The sequence below is a fragment of the Cnephaeus nilssonii genome, assembly GCF_951640355.1.
Source record: "Cnephaeus nilssonii genome assembly, chromosome: 1".
NCBI classification, from domain to species: Eukaryota; Metazoa; Chordata; class Mammalia; order Chiroptera; family Vespertilionidae; genus Cnephaeus; species Cnephaeus nilssonii.
The window spans coordinates 21860584-21876678 of record NC_137072.1 but is presented as its reverse complement, the minus strand read 5'-3'; the positions used below and the strand labels follow the sequence as shown (position 1 = coordinate 21876678).

Here is a 16095-nt window from a genome sequence, read left to right as displayed (position 1 = left end):
TTTTACTGTTAAGATTGAATGAAGAATTCTAAGTTCCTTACGTGCTGAATCAGAATCCAGAAGTGCTAATATAGGCGTTAAATGCTACACATTTTGATCCAAGCACCACTTACAAATTTTGATATGTTGTATTTGTATTTTTATTTCATTGAGCAATACCCATGATTTCCTTTTCATTTCATCTTTGACCCATAGTTTACTTATAAATGTGTTATTTACTTTTCAAACATTTGGTGGTTTTTCACATATTTTCTTGTAGTTTCTAATTTAATATCTTTGTATTATATAATTCCTCTTAAGTTTCCTGAGATTTTAAAAAAAAAGATACAAATTGATTATCTTGTTTAGTATCCTGTGTGCTTTTCAAAAGAATGTGTATTTATTTTGCTCTTGCTGTATGGAGTTTTTCTATAAATTCCATTTTGGTCAAGTTGATTGCTATTTTTTAAGTTCTTTATATCCTCACTGATTTTGTTGTGTCTACTTGTTGAGTCAGTTAACTGAAAAGGGGTTATGTAATTATGGATTTTGCTATTTCCCTATTTTCTGTTTTCTTTTTTTAATGTTATAATCTCTGCCATACAGTGGGGGGAGGATTAAGTAATTTACACATAATGTGATTATTGATATAATTGTATTTGAATTTATCAGTTTCTAATTCTTTTAAAAAATTAATTAAATTTATTGGGGTTACATTGGTTAATAAAATTATGTAGGTTTAAGATGTATAGTTCTATAATATATCACCTGTATAATGTATTGTGTGTTCACCACCCAAAGTCATATGTTTATTTTTTATTTATTTGCCCATTTCTCATCTACTCTATTTAGTGAATATTTTTTATGATTTTATTTTGGCTGATTAGTAATAATTCCTTGTTGTGTTATTTTATTGGTTGTTTTAGGGTTTATGGTATATATCTTTAATATGTCAGCGTGCCTTCAAGTGATATTATACCATTTTCAGGTATTGTGTAAGAAACTTGTAGCTATGTACTTCTATTCCTACCCTTTTGGCTTTTGTGCTATTTTTGTCATTTAAAAATTTCGCCTACTTTATAAATCTCAAAATTAATATTTTTTCATCTAAGTCATCAGTTAACTTATAAATATATTTAAAAAATTTAAAAGTCTTTATATTTACTCTTGTAATTATTGTTTCTAGTGCTTTAATTACTTTGTGTAGATCCACATTTCCTTTGTTGTTTTCCTTCTTCCTAAAAGACAATCTTGAGCATTTATTCTAGTGTTGATCTGCTGGTGATTAGTTCTTTCAGCTTTTTTTTTTTTTTTTTTTTTTTTTTTTTTTTTTTAATCTGAGAAACAATTATTTTGCTTTTGTTTTTTGAAAGTTAGCCTCGCCGACATGGTCACGGTTCGATTCCCTGTCAGGGCACATGCCCGGGTTGCAAGCTCAATCCCCAATGTGGAGCGTGCAGGAGGCAGCTGATCAATGATTCTTTCTCATCATTGATGTTTCTCTTTCTCTCTGCCTTCCTCTCTGAAATCAATAGTAATTTGGTTTTATTCATTTGTTTTTTAGTACTTTAAAGATTTTCTCTTCTGTTTTCTAGCATACATTGTTTTCATGAGAAATCTATTTTCAGCCTTATCTCTCTTTCTTAGCATATACTAGTAAGGGATCTTTTTAAAAAATTTACCCCCCTGCCTGTGTTTATTATTTTCTCTTTATTGTTGGTTTTTAGTGATAAGTAGTTTGATTATGATGGAATTTTCTTCATGTTTCTTGTGCTTGGGGTTAGTTGATCTGTAGGTTTATAGTTTTCACCAAATTTTGGTAATTTTCTGCTATCGCCCCCCCCCAACCCCCCCAGCGCGCGCGCGCACATGCGCGCGCGCGGGCACACACACACACACACACACACACACACACAATCCCACTCTTCTTTTTGTATTCCAATAGCATGTGAAGTAAGCTGTTCAACAGCTTATGGGGCCCTCCCATCTCTCTCTACCCCTCCTACTTGTGACATACTTCGATGTCTCCACATTTTGGCTGCCTCCCTGTGTTGATGGAGTGGCTTTGTGTGGTCGGTGACCTATAGGGGCCGGTAGCTCAGCTTCCCCAATCACCCTAGGTGGTCGCTCTTGGTACTCTGCTTTGTGGGCTGTGTGGAAAGTCTTGGTGTAGTTAAAAGCCCTGCTTGCTGTTGGTACACTGGGAGGAATTGACCTCCGGTCCAATTGGTTGTGAGGACCTGCTGTGTCTATAACGGAAGAATTGCTGTGCTGGAGACACAGTAGGGCTTTGGTGCTCACTGAGTCTGCCTCTTGAATGTGTCCCTTATGAGAGTGGTTGAAATCTGGTGTCGTCCACACCGACAGAAAAGTCACTCTCACTCTCCGACCGATGGCCGAGAGTCCCGTAGGCATCTGGGTCCCCCGCGTGTCCCCAGAAACGAGTTCAGAGTGGTTGGGATTGTTGGTATCACTGGCGGGAGTTGATCTCCAAGCCAGTTGGCTGTGAGGATCAGCAGTGTCTCCGCTGGGAGAGCTTCTGTGATCAGCTTGGATTGGGCGGAGTCTCAGGGTGGCGCAGACAAGCTTTGGTTTCCTGTCTGCTCCGCCCTAAGAGGGGCGGTTTCTCCGTGCCTGAATTAATGGCTGCGCGCCTCTGAGAGAAGGCAGCTTTAGAGCCTCTCCCGCTGCCTAACAGACCAGTTTCTCCCCAGCTGGGGCTGGATTTCAGTGCAGACCGGAGGTTTTATTTTTCTCCTGAACGAGAAATCCGGTCACTGGGAGGACTGTGCTCAGCTTGTATGGGGCGGAGTCTCAGAATGGCACAGACAAACTTGGTTTCCGTCCACGCCGCCCTAAGAGGGCAGGTTTCTTCGTGCCCTAATCAATGGCCGCGCGCCTCTGAGAGAAGGCAGCTTTCGAGCCTCGCTGGCTGCCAAACAGACCAGTGTCTCCCCGACCGCAATTGGATTTCAGTGCAGTCGGGAGGTTTTGTTTTTCTCCCAAATGAGAAAGCTAGCCACGCAGCGTCTGCTGCCCTCCCTCTCCGCACACTGCGAGCAAGCCTGCCGAGTATTCAGCCGCCCGCCCTTTCCGCGCTCACGGATCTCTGCACCTCCACAGCTCCTGAGGCTCAGCGTCCCCCTCTCTTTTTTCTCTAGTTGTAGGTTTTCCACTCTGCCAGCTTTCCGGTGGTTCTGGACGGTGTGCGCTCTGTTTTCCAGTTGTAGTTTCAAAATTGTTGTGGTAGGCAACAGTTAGGTGTTTACCTTATGCCGCCATCTTGGTTCCTCTCTTAAATGTCTATTTTAAAGAATGCATTAAGTTGCTTGTAAATTTCAATGTAGACCATAGTGTTTATGCACTTCTTTTTTTGTGTATTAATCCTCACCTGAGGATATTTCTTCCATTGATCTTTGAGAAAGTGGAAGGGAGGGAGAGGGAGAAAAAGAAAGAAATAGAAAACATCAATGTGAAAAAGACACATGTATTGGCCACCTCTTGCACGGGGCCCAAGCAAAGTTAGGAATCGAACCCGAAACCCTTCCATGCTCTGGCTAATACTCTAACCCAGTGGTTCTCAACCTTTTTAATGCCAAGACCCTTTAATACAGTTCCTCATGTTGTGGTGACCCCCAACCATAAAATTATTTTCGTTACTACTTCATAACTGTAATTTTGCTACTGTTATGAATAATGTAAATATCTGTGTTTTCTGATGGTCTTAGGCTCTACAGCAGCGGTTCTCAACCTGTGGGTCACGACCATCGGAAAACACAGATATTTACATTACGATTCATTAACAAAATTACAGTTATGAAGTAGCAACAAAAATAATTTTATGGTTTGGGGTCACCACAACATGAGGAACTATATTAAAGGGACGCGGCATTAAAAAGGTTGAGAACCACTGCAACCACTGAGCACATCGGCCAAGGCTTTATGCACTTTAGAGAATCAATATGGCCAGATATCCAGTTTTTATCTCCAGTAGAAAAGAAACACCTATATTTTATTCAGTTCAATAACAGCTGAAATAGTTAGTTTGCATTTTATCGGCCAATTTACATGAAAAATGTGTATTTTTAAGCACTACAGTTGCTCTCAGAACAGTGAGATGCTCATATTATGAATATTTAGGTTGTGAAACTGAGGAAATAACGGATTTGTGATGCTAGGCTTACTCATTGTGTCTCTTTTAGACTTCCCCCACTACCGTCTCCTTTTATTTCTTTCTACAGCTTCTTGATTTTGAGTTGGTTATCTATCTTCTATAATAATAAAAGCGTAATATGCTAATTAGACCAGACCTCCTTCTGGACGACCTTCCGGATGAAGCCGGGGCTGCGAGGGCTGATGCCCTTGCATATATTTTGTGCATCGGGCCTCTAGTATGTTTATAATGGCATTACACAGTGTCATATTGTTTGAAGCATATTATGGAATAAATACTAAGTTAACTTACAGACATGGAGTTAAGGTAGAGGTCTTTCCTTGAGTAAAACTTATATAGCCTTTTTTTTCTTTTAATTATGCTTTTTTAACTGTTAGACTCTTCAGCCAAAGGTTTGTTTGTTTTTTAAATATGTTTTTATTGATTTCAGAGAGAAGGGAGAGGGAGAGATAGAAACATCAATGATGAAAGAGAATCATTGATCAGCTGCCTCCTGCACGCCCTCTACTGGGGATCAAGCCTGAAATCTAGGCATGTGCCCTGACCGGGAATCAGATCATGACCTCCAGGTTCATAGATCAATGCTTTACCACTGAGCCACACAGGCTGGGCCAGTTATACTTCCTCTTGCACTTGGCGGGTAGCCACACTTGCCGCAGGTGGACTTCCGAAGGTGGTAGACCTTTAAGCCACAGCGGACGCTGTGGCACAGCGCGTGCCTCTTGTTGCAGTGCTTGCCCAGCAATGCTGTCCCCTTCAGCATTGCTTCTGCCACCGAGACCAAAGAGAACCACTGATCTTTTTACTGTCTCCCTAGTTCTGCCTTTCCTAGAATATCACATAATTGGAATTATACTGTATGTAGCCCTTTCAGATTTTTTTCTTTCACTTAGTAGAAAACATTTAAGATTTTCCCCATGTTAGAGGTTTTGTTTTTGTTTTTGCTTTTTTTTTTTTTTTTTTTTTTTTTTGCTTAAGAAATCTTTGATAGCCCTCGCCGGGTGAGTCAGTTGGTTGGAGTATCGCCCCATTCACCAAAAGGTTGTGGGTTCCATTCTTGGTCAGGGCACGTACGCAGGTTGCATGTTCCATCACTGGTCGGGCAAGTACGGGAGGCAACCCATCAGTGTTAATCTCTCACATTTCTTTCTTTCTCTGTCTGTTTGTCTGTTTGTCTCTCCTTCCTTCCCTCCCTCCTTTTCTCTCTCTAAAAAGGCATTAAAAACATCCTTGGGTAAGGATTAAAAAGAAATTTGTGGTATATTTTGAAATTTAAATTTTTTATTTAAAAATATTTTTATTGATTTTAGAGATGAAAGGAGAGGGAGAGAGAGATAGAAACTTCAATGATGAAAGAGAATCATTGATCGGCTGCCTCCTGCATGTCCGCCCACTGGGGATTGAGACCACAACCCCCTGCCATGTGTCCTGGTTCATAGGTCGACACTGAACTGCTGAGCCACACTGGCCAGGCTAAAAGGTTTTTAAAATAAAATGTTGTGTCATAAGGTATATAATAAGTACTATCTAATCACTACATTGTATGCATGAAACTAATACAATATTGTGTATCAACTGTAATTGAAAAATAAATTTAAAAAATGTTAAGTTTTATTTAATAGGACTTTTGTCACATAAATTTGCTTTTTATTCATTGCTTTCTTTGTAATACCTTTTCTTCCAAAAGTCATGTTTTCATTAGATTTATGGGCATATTTATACTCCAAGGATAAACAAGGATATTCCATTAAATAAACTAAATGGAAAGTTTACCAACCCTAATTTAGATTGCTAGATGGAAGCAAATAATATATTGATTTTGGTATTCCATTCAGTTTTCTCTCCTTTCCTTATTTTATGCATGGAGAAAGTAACAAACATGAATAAAGAAATAGTGTTTTGTTTAGATGACTTTAAACTTCACTAGGGTGAGATGTAGCATAGAGAACCTCAGGATTAACTTGCATTACTTGGGAAAATTATTTAAGAAGTGAAGTGGGTGGTTTCCTAAGTGGTCTTCCCAGCATGCATTCATGTTTCTGAAATAATCTGTGAAGTTTAATCATTATTAAATAAGAGTATGTTTTTTCCTGAAATTTACATTGAACTCTTTGTTCTTATTTATGGACTACAGGCCCGGTGCATGAAATTCGTGCATGGGTGTGGGGGGGTGTTCCTCAGCCCAGCCTGCACTCTCTCCAATCTGGGACCCCTCTCACAATCCAGGACTGCTGGCTCCCAACTGCTCGCCTGCCTGCCTGCCTGTTTACCCCTAACTGCTTCTGCCTGCCAAACTGATCACCCCCTAACCACTACCCTGCCAGACTGATTGGTGCCTAACTCCTCCCCTTCTGGCCCAATTGCCCCTAACTGCCCTCCCCTGCAGGCCTGGTTCCCCCCAACTGCCCTCCCCTGCAGGCCTGGTTGCTCCCAACTGCCCTTCCCTGCCGGCTTGGTTGCCCCCAACTGCCCTCCCCTGCAGGCCTGGGTTCCCCCCAACTGTCCTCCCCTGCAGGCCTGGTCCCCCCACCCCCCAACTGCCTTCCTCTGCCGGCCTGGTCACCCCTAACTGCCCTCTCCTGCAGGCCTGATTGCCCCCATGTATCCTCCCTTTCAGGCCTGGTCCCTCCTAACTGCCTTCCCCTGCTGGCCCGATCGCCCACAACTGCCCTCCCCTGCCGGCCATCTTGTGTGTTGGAGTGATGGTCAATTTGCATATTACCTCTTTATTATATAGGATTATAGTTTGCTAAAATATTGATTATAGTTTGTTTTTATGAGGTAATGTCTCTTATTTGATGATGAAAATCTTACAGCAGTGAAATGATGTGGGGTGGGGAAGCAGAAAGTAGTAATGGGGAATATTTAGTTTTCCAAACATTTGAAGTATTCTTATTTTTTTTCTGAACATTGATTTTACTAAAAATGCCAGCTATTTTGAAACTTGATTTTATTGTCACTTTCTCATTTTTCAGATTTATGTGACAGTTTGTATTGAGTGGTGGTTATATGTGGGAAATTTCAGTTTTGTGTGTTTTTAGATTTTTCATTTGTATTGCATCAGAGATTTCAGATTTATGTATTAGAAAAATATTTAATAATTTATTCAACAGAAATTTAGGGCTGGTTATAGTCTAGGAACTTAGTGAATTTAACAGCAGCAAAAAATTTTTTTCTTTTAATAAATCTTTATTGTTCAGATTATTACAGTTGTTCCTCTTTTTCCCCCCCATAGCTCCCCTCCACCCGGTTCCCACCCCACCTTCTGCCCTTACCCCTCCCCCCCACTGCCCTCATCCATAAGTGTACGATTTTTGTCCAGTCTCTTCCTGCACCCCCCACACCCCTTTCCCGGAGAATTGTCAGTCCACTCCCTTTCTATGCCCCTGATTCTATTATATTCACCAGTTAATACTGTTCATCAGATTTTTTATTCCCTTGGTTTTTAGATTCATTTGTTGATAGTTACGTATTAGTTGTTCATAATTTTTATCTTTTTCTTCTTCTTCCTCTTCTTAAAGAATACCTTTCAACCAAAACCGGTTTGGCTCAGTGGATAGAGTGTCGGCCTGCGGACTGAAGGGTCCCAGGTTCGATTCCGGTCAAGGGCATGTACCTTGGTTGCGGGCACATCCCCAGTAGGGGGTGTGCAGGAGGCAGCTGATTGATGTTTCTCTCTCATCGATGTTTCTAACTCTCTATCCCTCTCCCTTCCTCTCTGTAAAAAATCAATAAAATATGAAAAAAAAGAATACCTTTCAGCATTTCATATAATACTGGTTTTGCGGTGATGAACTCCTTTAGTTTTTTCTCATCTGTGAAGCTCTTTATCTGACCTTCAATTCTGAATGATAGCTTTGCTGGGTAGAGTAATCTTGGTTGTAGGTTCTTGCTATTCATCACTTTGAATATTTCTTGCCACTCCCGTCTGGCCTGCATAGTTTCTGTTGAGAAATCAGCTGACAATCTATGGGTGCTCCCTTATAGGTAACTAACTGTTTTTCTCTGGCTGCTTTTAAGATTCTCTCTTTGTCTTTTGCTCTTGGCATTTTAATTATGATGTGTCTTGGTGTGGTCCTCTTCGGATTCCTTTTGTTTGGGGTTCTCTGTGCTTCCTGGACTTGTAAGTCTATTTCTTTCATCAGGTGGGGGAAGTTTTCTGTCACTATTTCTTCAAATAGGTTTTCAGTATCTTGCTCTCTCTCTTCTTCTGGCACCCCCATAATTCTGATGTTGGTACGCTTGAAGTTGTCCCAGTGGCTTCTTACACCATCTTCAACTTTTTGGATTATTTTTGCTTTTCCAGTTGGGTGTTTTTTGCTTCTTTGTATTTCAAACCTTTGACTTGATTCTTGCGATCCTCTAGTCTGCTGTTGGATCTCTGTATATTATTTTTTATTTCAGTCAGTGTATTCTTAATTTCTAGTTGGTCCTTTTTCATATTCTCAAGGTTCTCGCTAAATTTATTGGCCTTTTCTAAAAAATTCTTCAAAAACCTTATAACCGTGGTTTTGAACTCTATATCCAGTATTTTGCTTTCCTCCATTTCTTTCATTTGTGACCTGTTTCTTTGTCTCCGCATTTTGGCTGCTTCCTTGAGTTGATATAGGGCCCAGTGGCTCAGCCTCCCCAGTTACCTGAGGTGGACACTCTTGATGCACCCCATTGTGGGCTGTGTACACAGTCTTGTTATAGTTAAGCCTTGATTGTTGTCGGTATCACTGGGAGGAATTGACCTCCAGGCCAATTGGCTGTGAGGATCAGCTGTGTCTACGCTGGGAGAACTTCTGTGCTGGAGACACCCTTATGAGACAAGACTTGCAAAAGCCTCTGTGATTAGCTTGGATGGGACAGAGTCTCAGGGTGGAGCAAACAGCAATGGCTTCATGGGGCCGGATCTCAGGGCGGAGCAAATAGCAATGGCTTCCCGTCAGCCCTGCCCTAAGAGGCCCCTGGGTCTCAGTTTCCCGCGGTAATCGCTGCAAGCACCTCTGAGAGAAAGCCGCCCTTGAGTTCTGCCCGCTGCCATACAGTCCAGTTTCTCCCCGAATGAGTCTGGGTCCCCAGAGTCTCACCCGGAACTGGACTTCAGAGCAGTCGGGAGCTTTTGTCTCCCTCCTGATTCAGAAAGCCAGCCGCATACTCAGTTGCCAGCCCTCTCCGCGCGCGCGCCTCCCAACCCCTGCCTTCCGCAGCTCCTGTGAGTCTCAGTGTGCTTTTCTCTTTCCTTCTAGTTGTAGAATTTCCACTCAGCCAGCCTTCCTGTGGTTCTGGATGATGTCCGTTTTGTCTTTTAGTTGTAGGTTTGAAATTGTTGTGCGATGCAGCAGTTTAGGTGTTTACTTATGCTGCTGTCTTGGTTTCTCCCATAGCAGCAAAAACTTCTGATCCTATGGACCTTACACACCTTTCATTTTGAAACATGTTACATTTGGTTTAATAGATTTTCCCATTATTTCCCAAAATGTACATCATATATAATACGTTTTCCCATTTTCATAGTTACTCACTTTGCTGTTATTTCCACACGCCTTGTATTAAAATGATTATTAAAAAGTGGAAACTAATTGTTTAAGCAAATCTTTATTTTACTCTTTTCCCTAACATATCTAGATCAAGGAGATGATTGGGAATCAATTTTAGGATATAATAATACTTTTAAGCTTTAAAAATCTTAACTGCAAAATATAACTGTTTTCTCACCTTAGTACTTGGAATAAATAATTTCCGTTTCAAAGACTTTAATCTTTCTTTTTGAAAAGTAGCCTTCACCTGAATTTTAAAATTCTTGCTGTAGCCTATGCTAGTGGTAGCCTTATAATCTTATGTATATATTCCTCTAATCACTTTGTAGCACCTCATTTTTAATTGTTGCCTTCCTGTGCTGAACAATAAAGCTGATTTTAATTTCATGTGTAAGAAGTAGTATGTTCTTGTTGAGAATGCTGTAGCTTGAGAAACAAATACCTTCAATATTATTTACTATGTGTCATTGAATAAATATGTCTAATATGTACTTTTACTAATTGCTGCAATTTGATGCTCAAACAGCCATAATATAAGTCATTTACATTTTTAAAAATAATATTTATAAAAGACACAAATAGTTGTTTTTACATAATTTGTTTAGGGGGACTGACTTATTTTTATAACAGAAACTTGCCTACGTTTATCTTACCAGTCCACTAATTATTTGTTATTGTTAATGTTCCATCTTTTTTTAATCTATAGTCATATTATAATCATTTTTTTCCCTTTTACTTCCTTTCCCAATGAAAATGTTAGACTTATACGAGCACTAGCAGCAACTCTATATCTGGATCATTGAAGCGCTTGGAAGATACTGCAGCACGATTTACAAATGCAAATTTCCAGGAAGTTTCTGCCCATACAACGAGTGGAAAAGATGTTTCAGAGGCTAGAGGGTCAGAGGGAAAAGGGAAGAAATCTTCAACTCACAGCTCAGGTCAAAGGGGAAGAAAGCCTGGTGGAAGAAATCCAGGAACGGCTGTGTCAGCTGCTAGTCCTTTCCAGCAAGGTATTAACTATGATGTTTTAGATAAACTACTTGTTTTTATGATCAATAGTAGTTAAGTTTTAAAAAAGAATTTATTTTTTATTTATAACTAACGGGTCATTAGAGATTATTTTATAATTAGTTGCTGTAGTAAAATTACTTCCAAGACTAGTGTTCCTTGTTTAAATATTTTTGAGACTTTTGCTTTCTTTTTATGTTGTGACATGTCCTTCCAAAGTTGAACTGTAATTTTAATGTTTAATAGATATGAAGTAAAGTTTTTAAGTCTGGGGAGAAAAAACAAAAGCTGGAGTTTTCCTTTCTGCTCTCTAGACCAGTTATTCTTTTTTATAAATTGTTTTTTATTTACCTTTCCTAATTATACAATAAAATAGTTAAGGTATATATTTTTAGTAAGTAAACAAATGATGGGTAATTTTTTAAGGGATCTAAATAGTTCTTGGTAATGGTAGTTGTTTATTGTGAAGGCATTTATTTTAAAGCTTGATGTTTAAAGTAGAATTTTGCTCAGCCTACATATATTTACAGCATGTCCAATTGAAAAATAATTTGTTGTTTAACTGAAATTTAAAATTAACAGGGCATGCTGTGTTTTACATGGCAACCCTCTTATGGAGAACAGAGTAACTCATCTAAACTTTAAAATACATTAGCCCTGTGTTCTAAGTGTTAACTTTGTATAATTTTTAGCATGAACATAACTTTTTTGAGAAATGTTAAAACTGCTTGAGATAAATATACTAGTAAAGTATACAATAAATCTCCCCCCTCCCCCCGTTGTCCCCTAGGAGTAAGTGGGGGGGCGGGGGCATAGTCCTTTTCTTTACTCCATTCAAGGTTTTGATAATAATAAAAATTGAATCTAAAATGTACCAAAATATAATTTATGTATGTAGAGAGATTGCTTAGTCAGCAGACCTTATTAAAAACTATATATATTTTAAACCAGTGATGGGCAACCTTTTGAGCTTGGTGTGTCAAACTTCGCCAAAAAACTGAGCATAACTCAGGTAGTGTGTCACTTTGAGGAAAAAACATTATTTCGCAAATATTTCATCCTCGGCATGCGGCCGCCTCAGCGGCTGCGTGTCATCAGAAATGGCTACGCGTGTCAGTGCTGACACGCGTGTCATAGGTTCGCCATCACTGTTTTAAACTAATAGTTATTTTGAGCTTCAAGATCTTCAAGTCCCGCTGAAACCGGTTTGGCTCAGTGGATAGAGCGTCGGCCTGCGGACTGAAGGGTCCCAGGTTCGATTCCGGTCAAGGGCATGTACCTTGGTTGTGGGCACATCCCCAGTGCGGGGTGTACAGGAGGCAGCTGATCGATGTTTCTCTCTCATCGATATTTCTAACTCTCTAGCCCTCTCCCTTCCTCTCTATTAAAAATCAATAATAATAAAAAAAGATCTTCAAGTCCCATGTATATTTTTTTACCATACAATACAAAAAAATAGACAAATAGAAAAGAAATAAAATGCCAAATTTGTTGTTTTATTTTAATAAGTTTATATATTTTTTATTTTTATGCCACTGTGGAAAATAATTTAATTTTAATGTAACTTCATTCACATTTTAAATGTTATATTAGCAGAAGTCAGTCACCTGCTCTCTACAATTAAGACCTTATTTTCTATTGTTAAAATCGTATTGTTGAGTTTTTAATGTCTTTGAGGTACAATCCATTTAGAAAAGAAATCTCATTTTCTTAAGTTTCACAACATTGAGTCTTTTCCCACCTCTGTTAAGATATGGTAGCGAATATGTTATGTTTTTTATCTGAGATAATAGGCAAAAGAGTTTTAAGAATTGAAATATAAAGGTAGGATATTTAGAATAATTGGTTTTATTTTTTTCATTGCAGTTAGTATGTGAATATTAGAAAACGTGCTTTTAAAGTATTGGGTATACTAAATATATTAAAGTATTTGCTATAGTGTAGTAAGCTTTTAACACCAGCTGTAAAAACAAAAATGTGTAAAAAAAAGATAGATGAGGACAGATCAGAATGGATAATAAAGAACTTGTTTATAGTTGCTAATTAAGTAGCAAATCACAGTTATCCTTAAATGATTGATGTAATGTAAATAGCTTCTTAATATGTATGCTTTCTATATGGACATGCTTACCATAGGAAAATGCTTAACATAGGAACAAATACTTTTATAAATGCATAAAACAGATATTGTCTTGAAAGAGTTAAATTTTAAACTATTAATGTTCTTTTAAAATAAGCCATTTGAGAAGAGCTAAAATTTAAAAACCAAAACCTTGATACTTAAAAAAATTTTGTGTGCGAGAAAAAATATATCTGTAAATATTTAGGTGGATTTATGTGTGATTACTTATGAATGTGCTCTGCAATAAAATTTAACACTTAGCTTGGAATTTCCTTTCTACTCTAATAAAACACTTTATTTTGAGCTTTTGTTTCTAAATCCATTAGTTAAAATATGATAGAGTTTAGTTTTATGAAACATATGTGGTCACAACTAAGTCTGCGTATTTTATTTGGCAAGTGTGTTCGGTGACATGGGATGATGAACCAAACTGTTGTTTCATCCCAACCATATTATTTTTCTGCCAGGTTAATAAGAACCCGAGGCTCTTATAGCTCGTAATGATGTGTCATTACTAATGTTCTTTATCTAAAAGAGTATGGGAAGAATAAGCAGTTGTGAAAGAGATTCATGAGAGGAGCCTTTCCAATGACTTTACTTTCAGAAAAACAATAGCAGAATGTCAGTGGCTGGTTTCTTTATGCAGCTCCATGGGAAGTGGACTGGGAGAATGTAAGGTATATAGATTAGGTTCTACATGATTATTATTATTTGATTAAATCTGTGTTTTGGTGGAATAGCTTTAACTAAATGACAACATTCACCAACATTATATAGAAGTTAAAACTCAGAACTTATAACCTAACAAAGGTTTTTTTGGTTCTTGTATGTTGGGAACATTTATAATCATATGTTTAGTAATTAAAAAAAGAGGAAGTCCCTTTAGCTATTCAGAGTCCATTTGTAGGCTTATCAAAGTCTCCTTGAGACTTTGCTATTCATCAGTTCTTCCTCAAGTGTACATATATTTGGGGAAGAATTGAGGAATGCTGCCATGGTAAAAGGTAGGTTAAATAAAGCACAAATTATATCTTGGTAGTTGTATAAGTAATAGCTTATAATTCAATTTAATGACTTATAAAGTGACAAGTATTTTTAAAGATAATTTTATAGATAAACTTGTTTTTAGTAATAACCCTTTTAAAAGTCTACCTTTGTTACATAAGTGATGTCCTAAGTTTTATAGTGTTTTTTTCCCCACCCTCTCTTTTTGATGATTGTTTTATTTCTATTGCTCATGGAAACTTTTGCATCCAATTTTTTCTTTTCCTATTCCCCCCCCCCCCCTTTTTTTTTTTTAACTACAGGTAGTTTTTCAGGAACTCCAGGCAGTGTAAAATCATCTTCGGGAAGTTCAGTACAGTCTCCCCAGGATTTCTTGAGCTTTACAGACTCAGATCTACGTAATGACAGTTATACTCACTCCCAACAGTCATCATCAACCAAAGATGTACATAAAGGAGAGTCTGGAAGCCAGGAAGGGGGGGTAAATAGTTTTAGTTCCATAATTGGTCTCCCTTCAACCTCAGCTGTTATTTCACAGCCTAAAAACTTTGAAAATTCACCTGGAGATTTGGGTAATTCCAGCCTTCCTACAGCAGGATATAAGCGGGCTCAAACTTCTGGCATAGAAGAAGAAACTGTAAAGGAAAAGAAAAGGAAAGGAAATAAACAAAGTAAACATGGGCCTGGTAGACCCAAAGGAAACAAAAATCAAGAGAATGTTTCTCATCTCTCAGTTTCTTCTGCTTCTCCAACATCATCTGTAGCATCAGCTGCAGGAAGTATAACAAGCTCTAGTCTTCAGAAATCTCCTACATTGCTCAGGAATGGAAGTTTACAAAGTCTTAGTGTTGGCTCATCTCCAGTTGGTTCAGGTAGGGATTTGCCCATTGTTTTTCTCCCTTACTTCCACCACCATCGTTCTTCCATTACCCCAAAAAGTAAATTCATTTTTAACTATTGTCATGATAATACTTGAGTTGCTAAGTGACATTTGATTATCTTCATGAAAAAATACGTTATGATATTAGAAAGACAATTTGGTGTTTAGAAAAGACATTTGGCACTAATCTGACATTACTTAATTAAATATAGGCTAAATAGTTTGTTGGTCATTTTTTATGGAAACCTAGGATTAATTTCCCATTTTTGTTTTTGCTTCACCTGCAAAGTATTTTTAAAACCAACTCAGCTGGTGCAGCTTGGTTGAGTATTGTTCCATGCACCCAAGGGTTGTGCTTAAATTCCCGTTCAAGGCACCTGTGGCTCAATCCTTGGTGGGAGGGGTGGTGGTGCAGAAGGCTGCAGATCGATGTTTCTCTCTCACATCGATGGTCTCTCCCCTCTCAAATCAATGAAAAATTATTTTTAAAAGCCAACTCAGAATTTGCATTTGAGGTGTGACAGTTTTTGCACTCTATTTTTGATTGGTATTTGCTTTTGAGCTTTGTTTCTCCAAATTTCAGTCTTCATTTTCTCAACAATTCCTCACACAAATTCTACTTGAATTGCTCCATCTGGAATATTTTTCAATCAGTGATAAATGATTTTAATTTATGGATTTTAACAGGAAATATATGAAATGATTTATGTTCTTTTTGTTTTCAGGAAATATATGAAATGATTTATATTCTTTTTGTTTTCCAGTATGTTTAACATTTTTTACTATTATCTTTATTATAGTATGAATGCATTTATATATGTTGTTATTCACACCATTGGGATGCTTCTTTAACAGTGTATTTATATTATGACTATTATTTTCAATTAAAAAAACTTTAAGATTCATGTTTTTACACAAACTTTATACTTTAGATATTCGTTAAATGTCCACATTTATATTTTAAATTGTATTTTGAATTTCAGGTAAATGATTTTAAATGGTTGCTTGTAAAGCTCATACTTCTTTTGGTTTTAGATGTCTGATTGTAGAAATGAGGAGATTTTGGCTAAAATAAACTGTTATGGTTTTTATCAGTTCTATTAGTTGATGGAGAGGATGGTAGGAAATGGTATAGAAAAATCATAATTTAATGAATGTTCATGCATATTTTATAAAGATAGAACATTGGAATTTTGTAGTTGTGCGGATAATTTCAGTAAGTAAGCTTAAGAAATATTCTAAGGAAAAAAATAGCACGTTTAAAGGTTAAATATGAAAAACAGTAATTATAACTACCATTTGTTTTATGCCAGGGTCTGTTCAGTACTTTATAATTATTATCTTGTATAATCCTCACAATAGTTTTATGAAGTAAAAACTATTAATGCCTCTGTTTTAC

The 16095-nt window shown here is 37.6% G+C and overlaps 1 protein-coding gene across 9 annotated transcripts in view; it reads left to right on the top strand.

The window, feature by feature from the left end:
* Window positions 1–16095, top strand: part of MLLT10 (MLLT10 histone lysine methyltransferase DOT1L cofactor) — a 233296-nt gene that overhangs the window by 128831 nt on the left and 88370 nt on the right. For 6 of the 9 annotated variants that reach the window (XM_079770542.1, XM_079770538.1, XM_079770541.1 and 3 more), the window contains 2 exons: window positions 10439–10691; window positions 14119–14688. In XM_079770542.1, coding sequence (XP_079626668.1) covers window positions 10439–10691; window positions 14119–14688 — 823 coding nt within the window. The remainder of the gene's footprint in view (window positions 1–10438; window positions 10692–14118; window positions 14689–16095) is intronic. The other 3 variants (XM_079770544.1, XM_079770543.1, XM_079770545.1) reach the window with 1 other exon arrangement.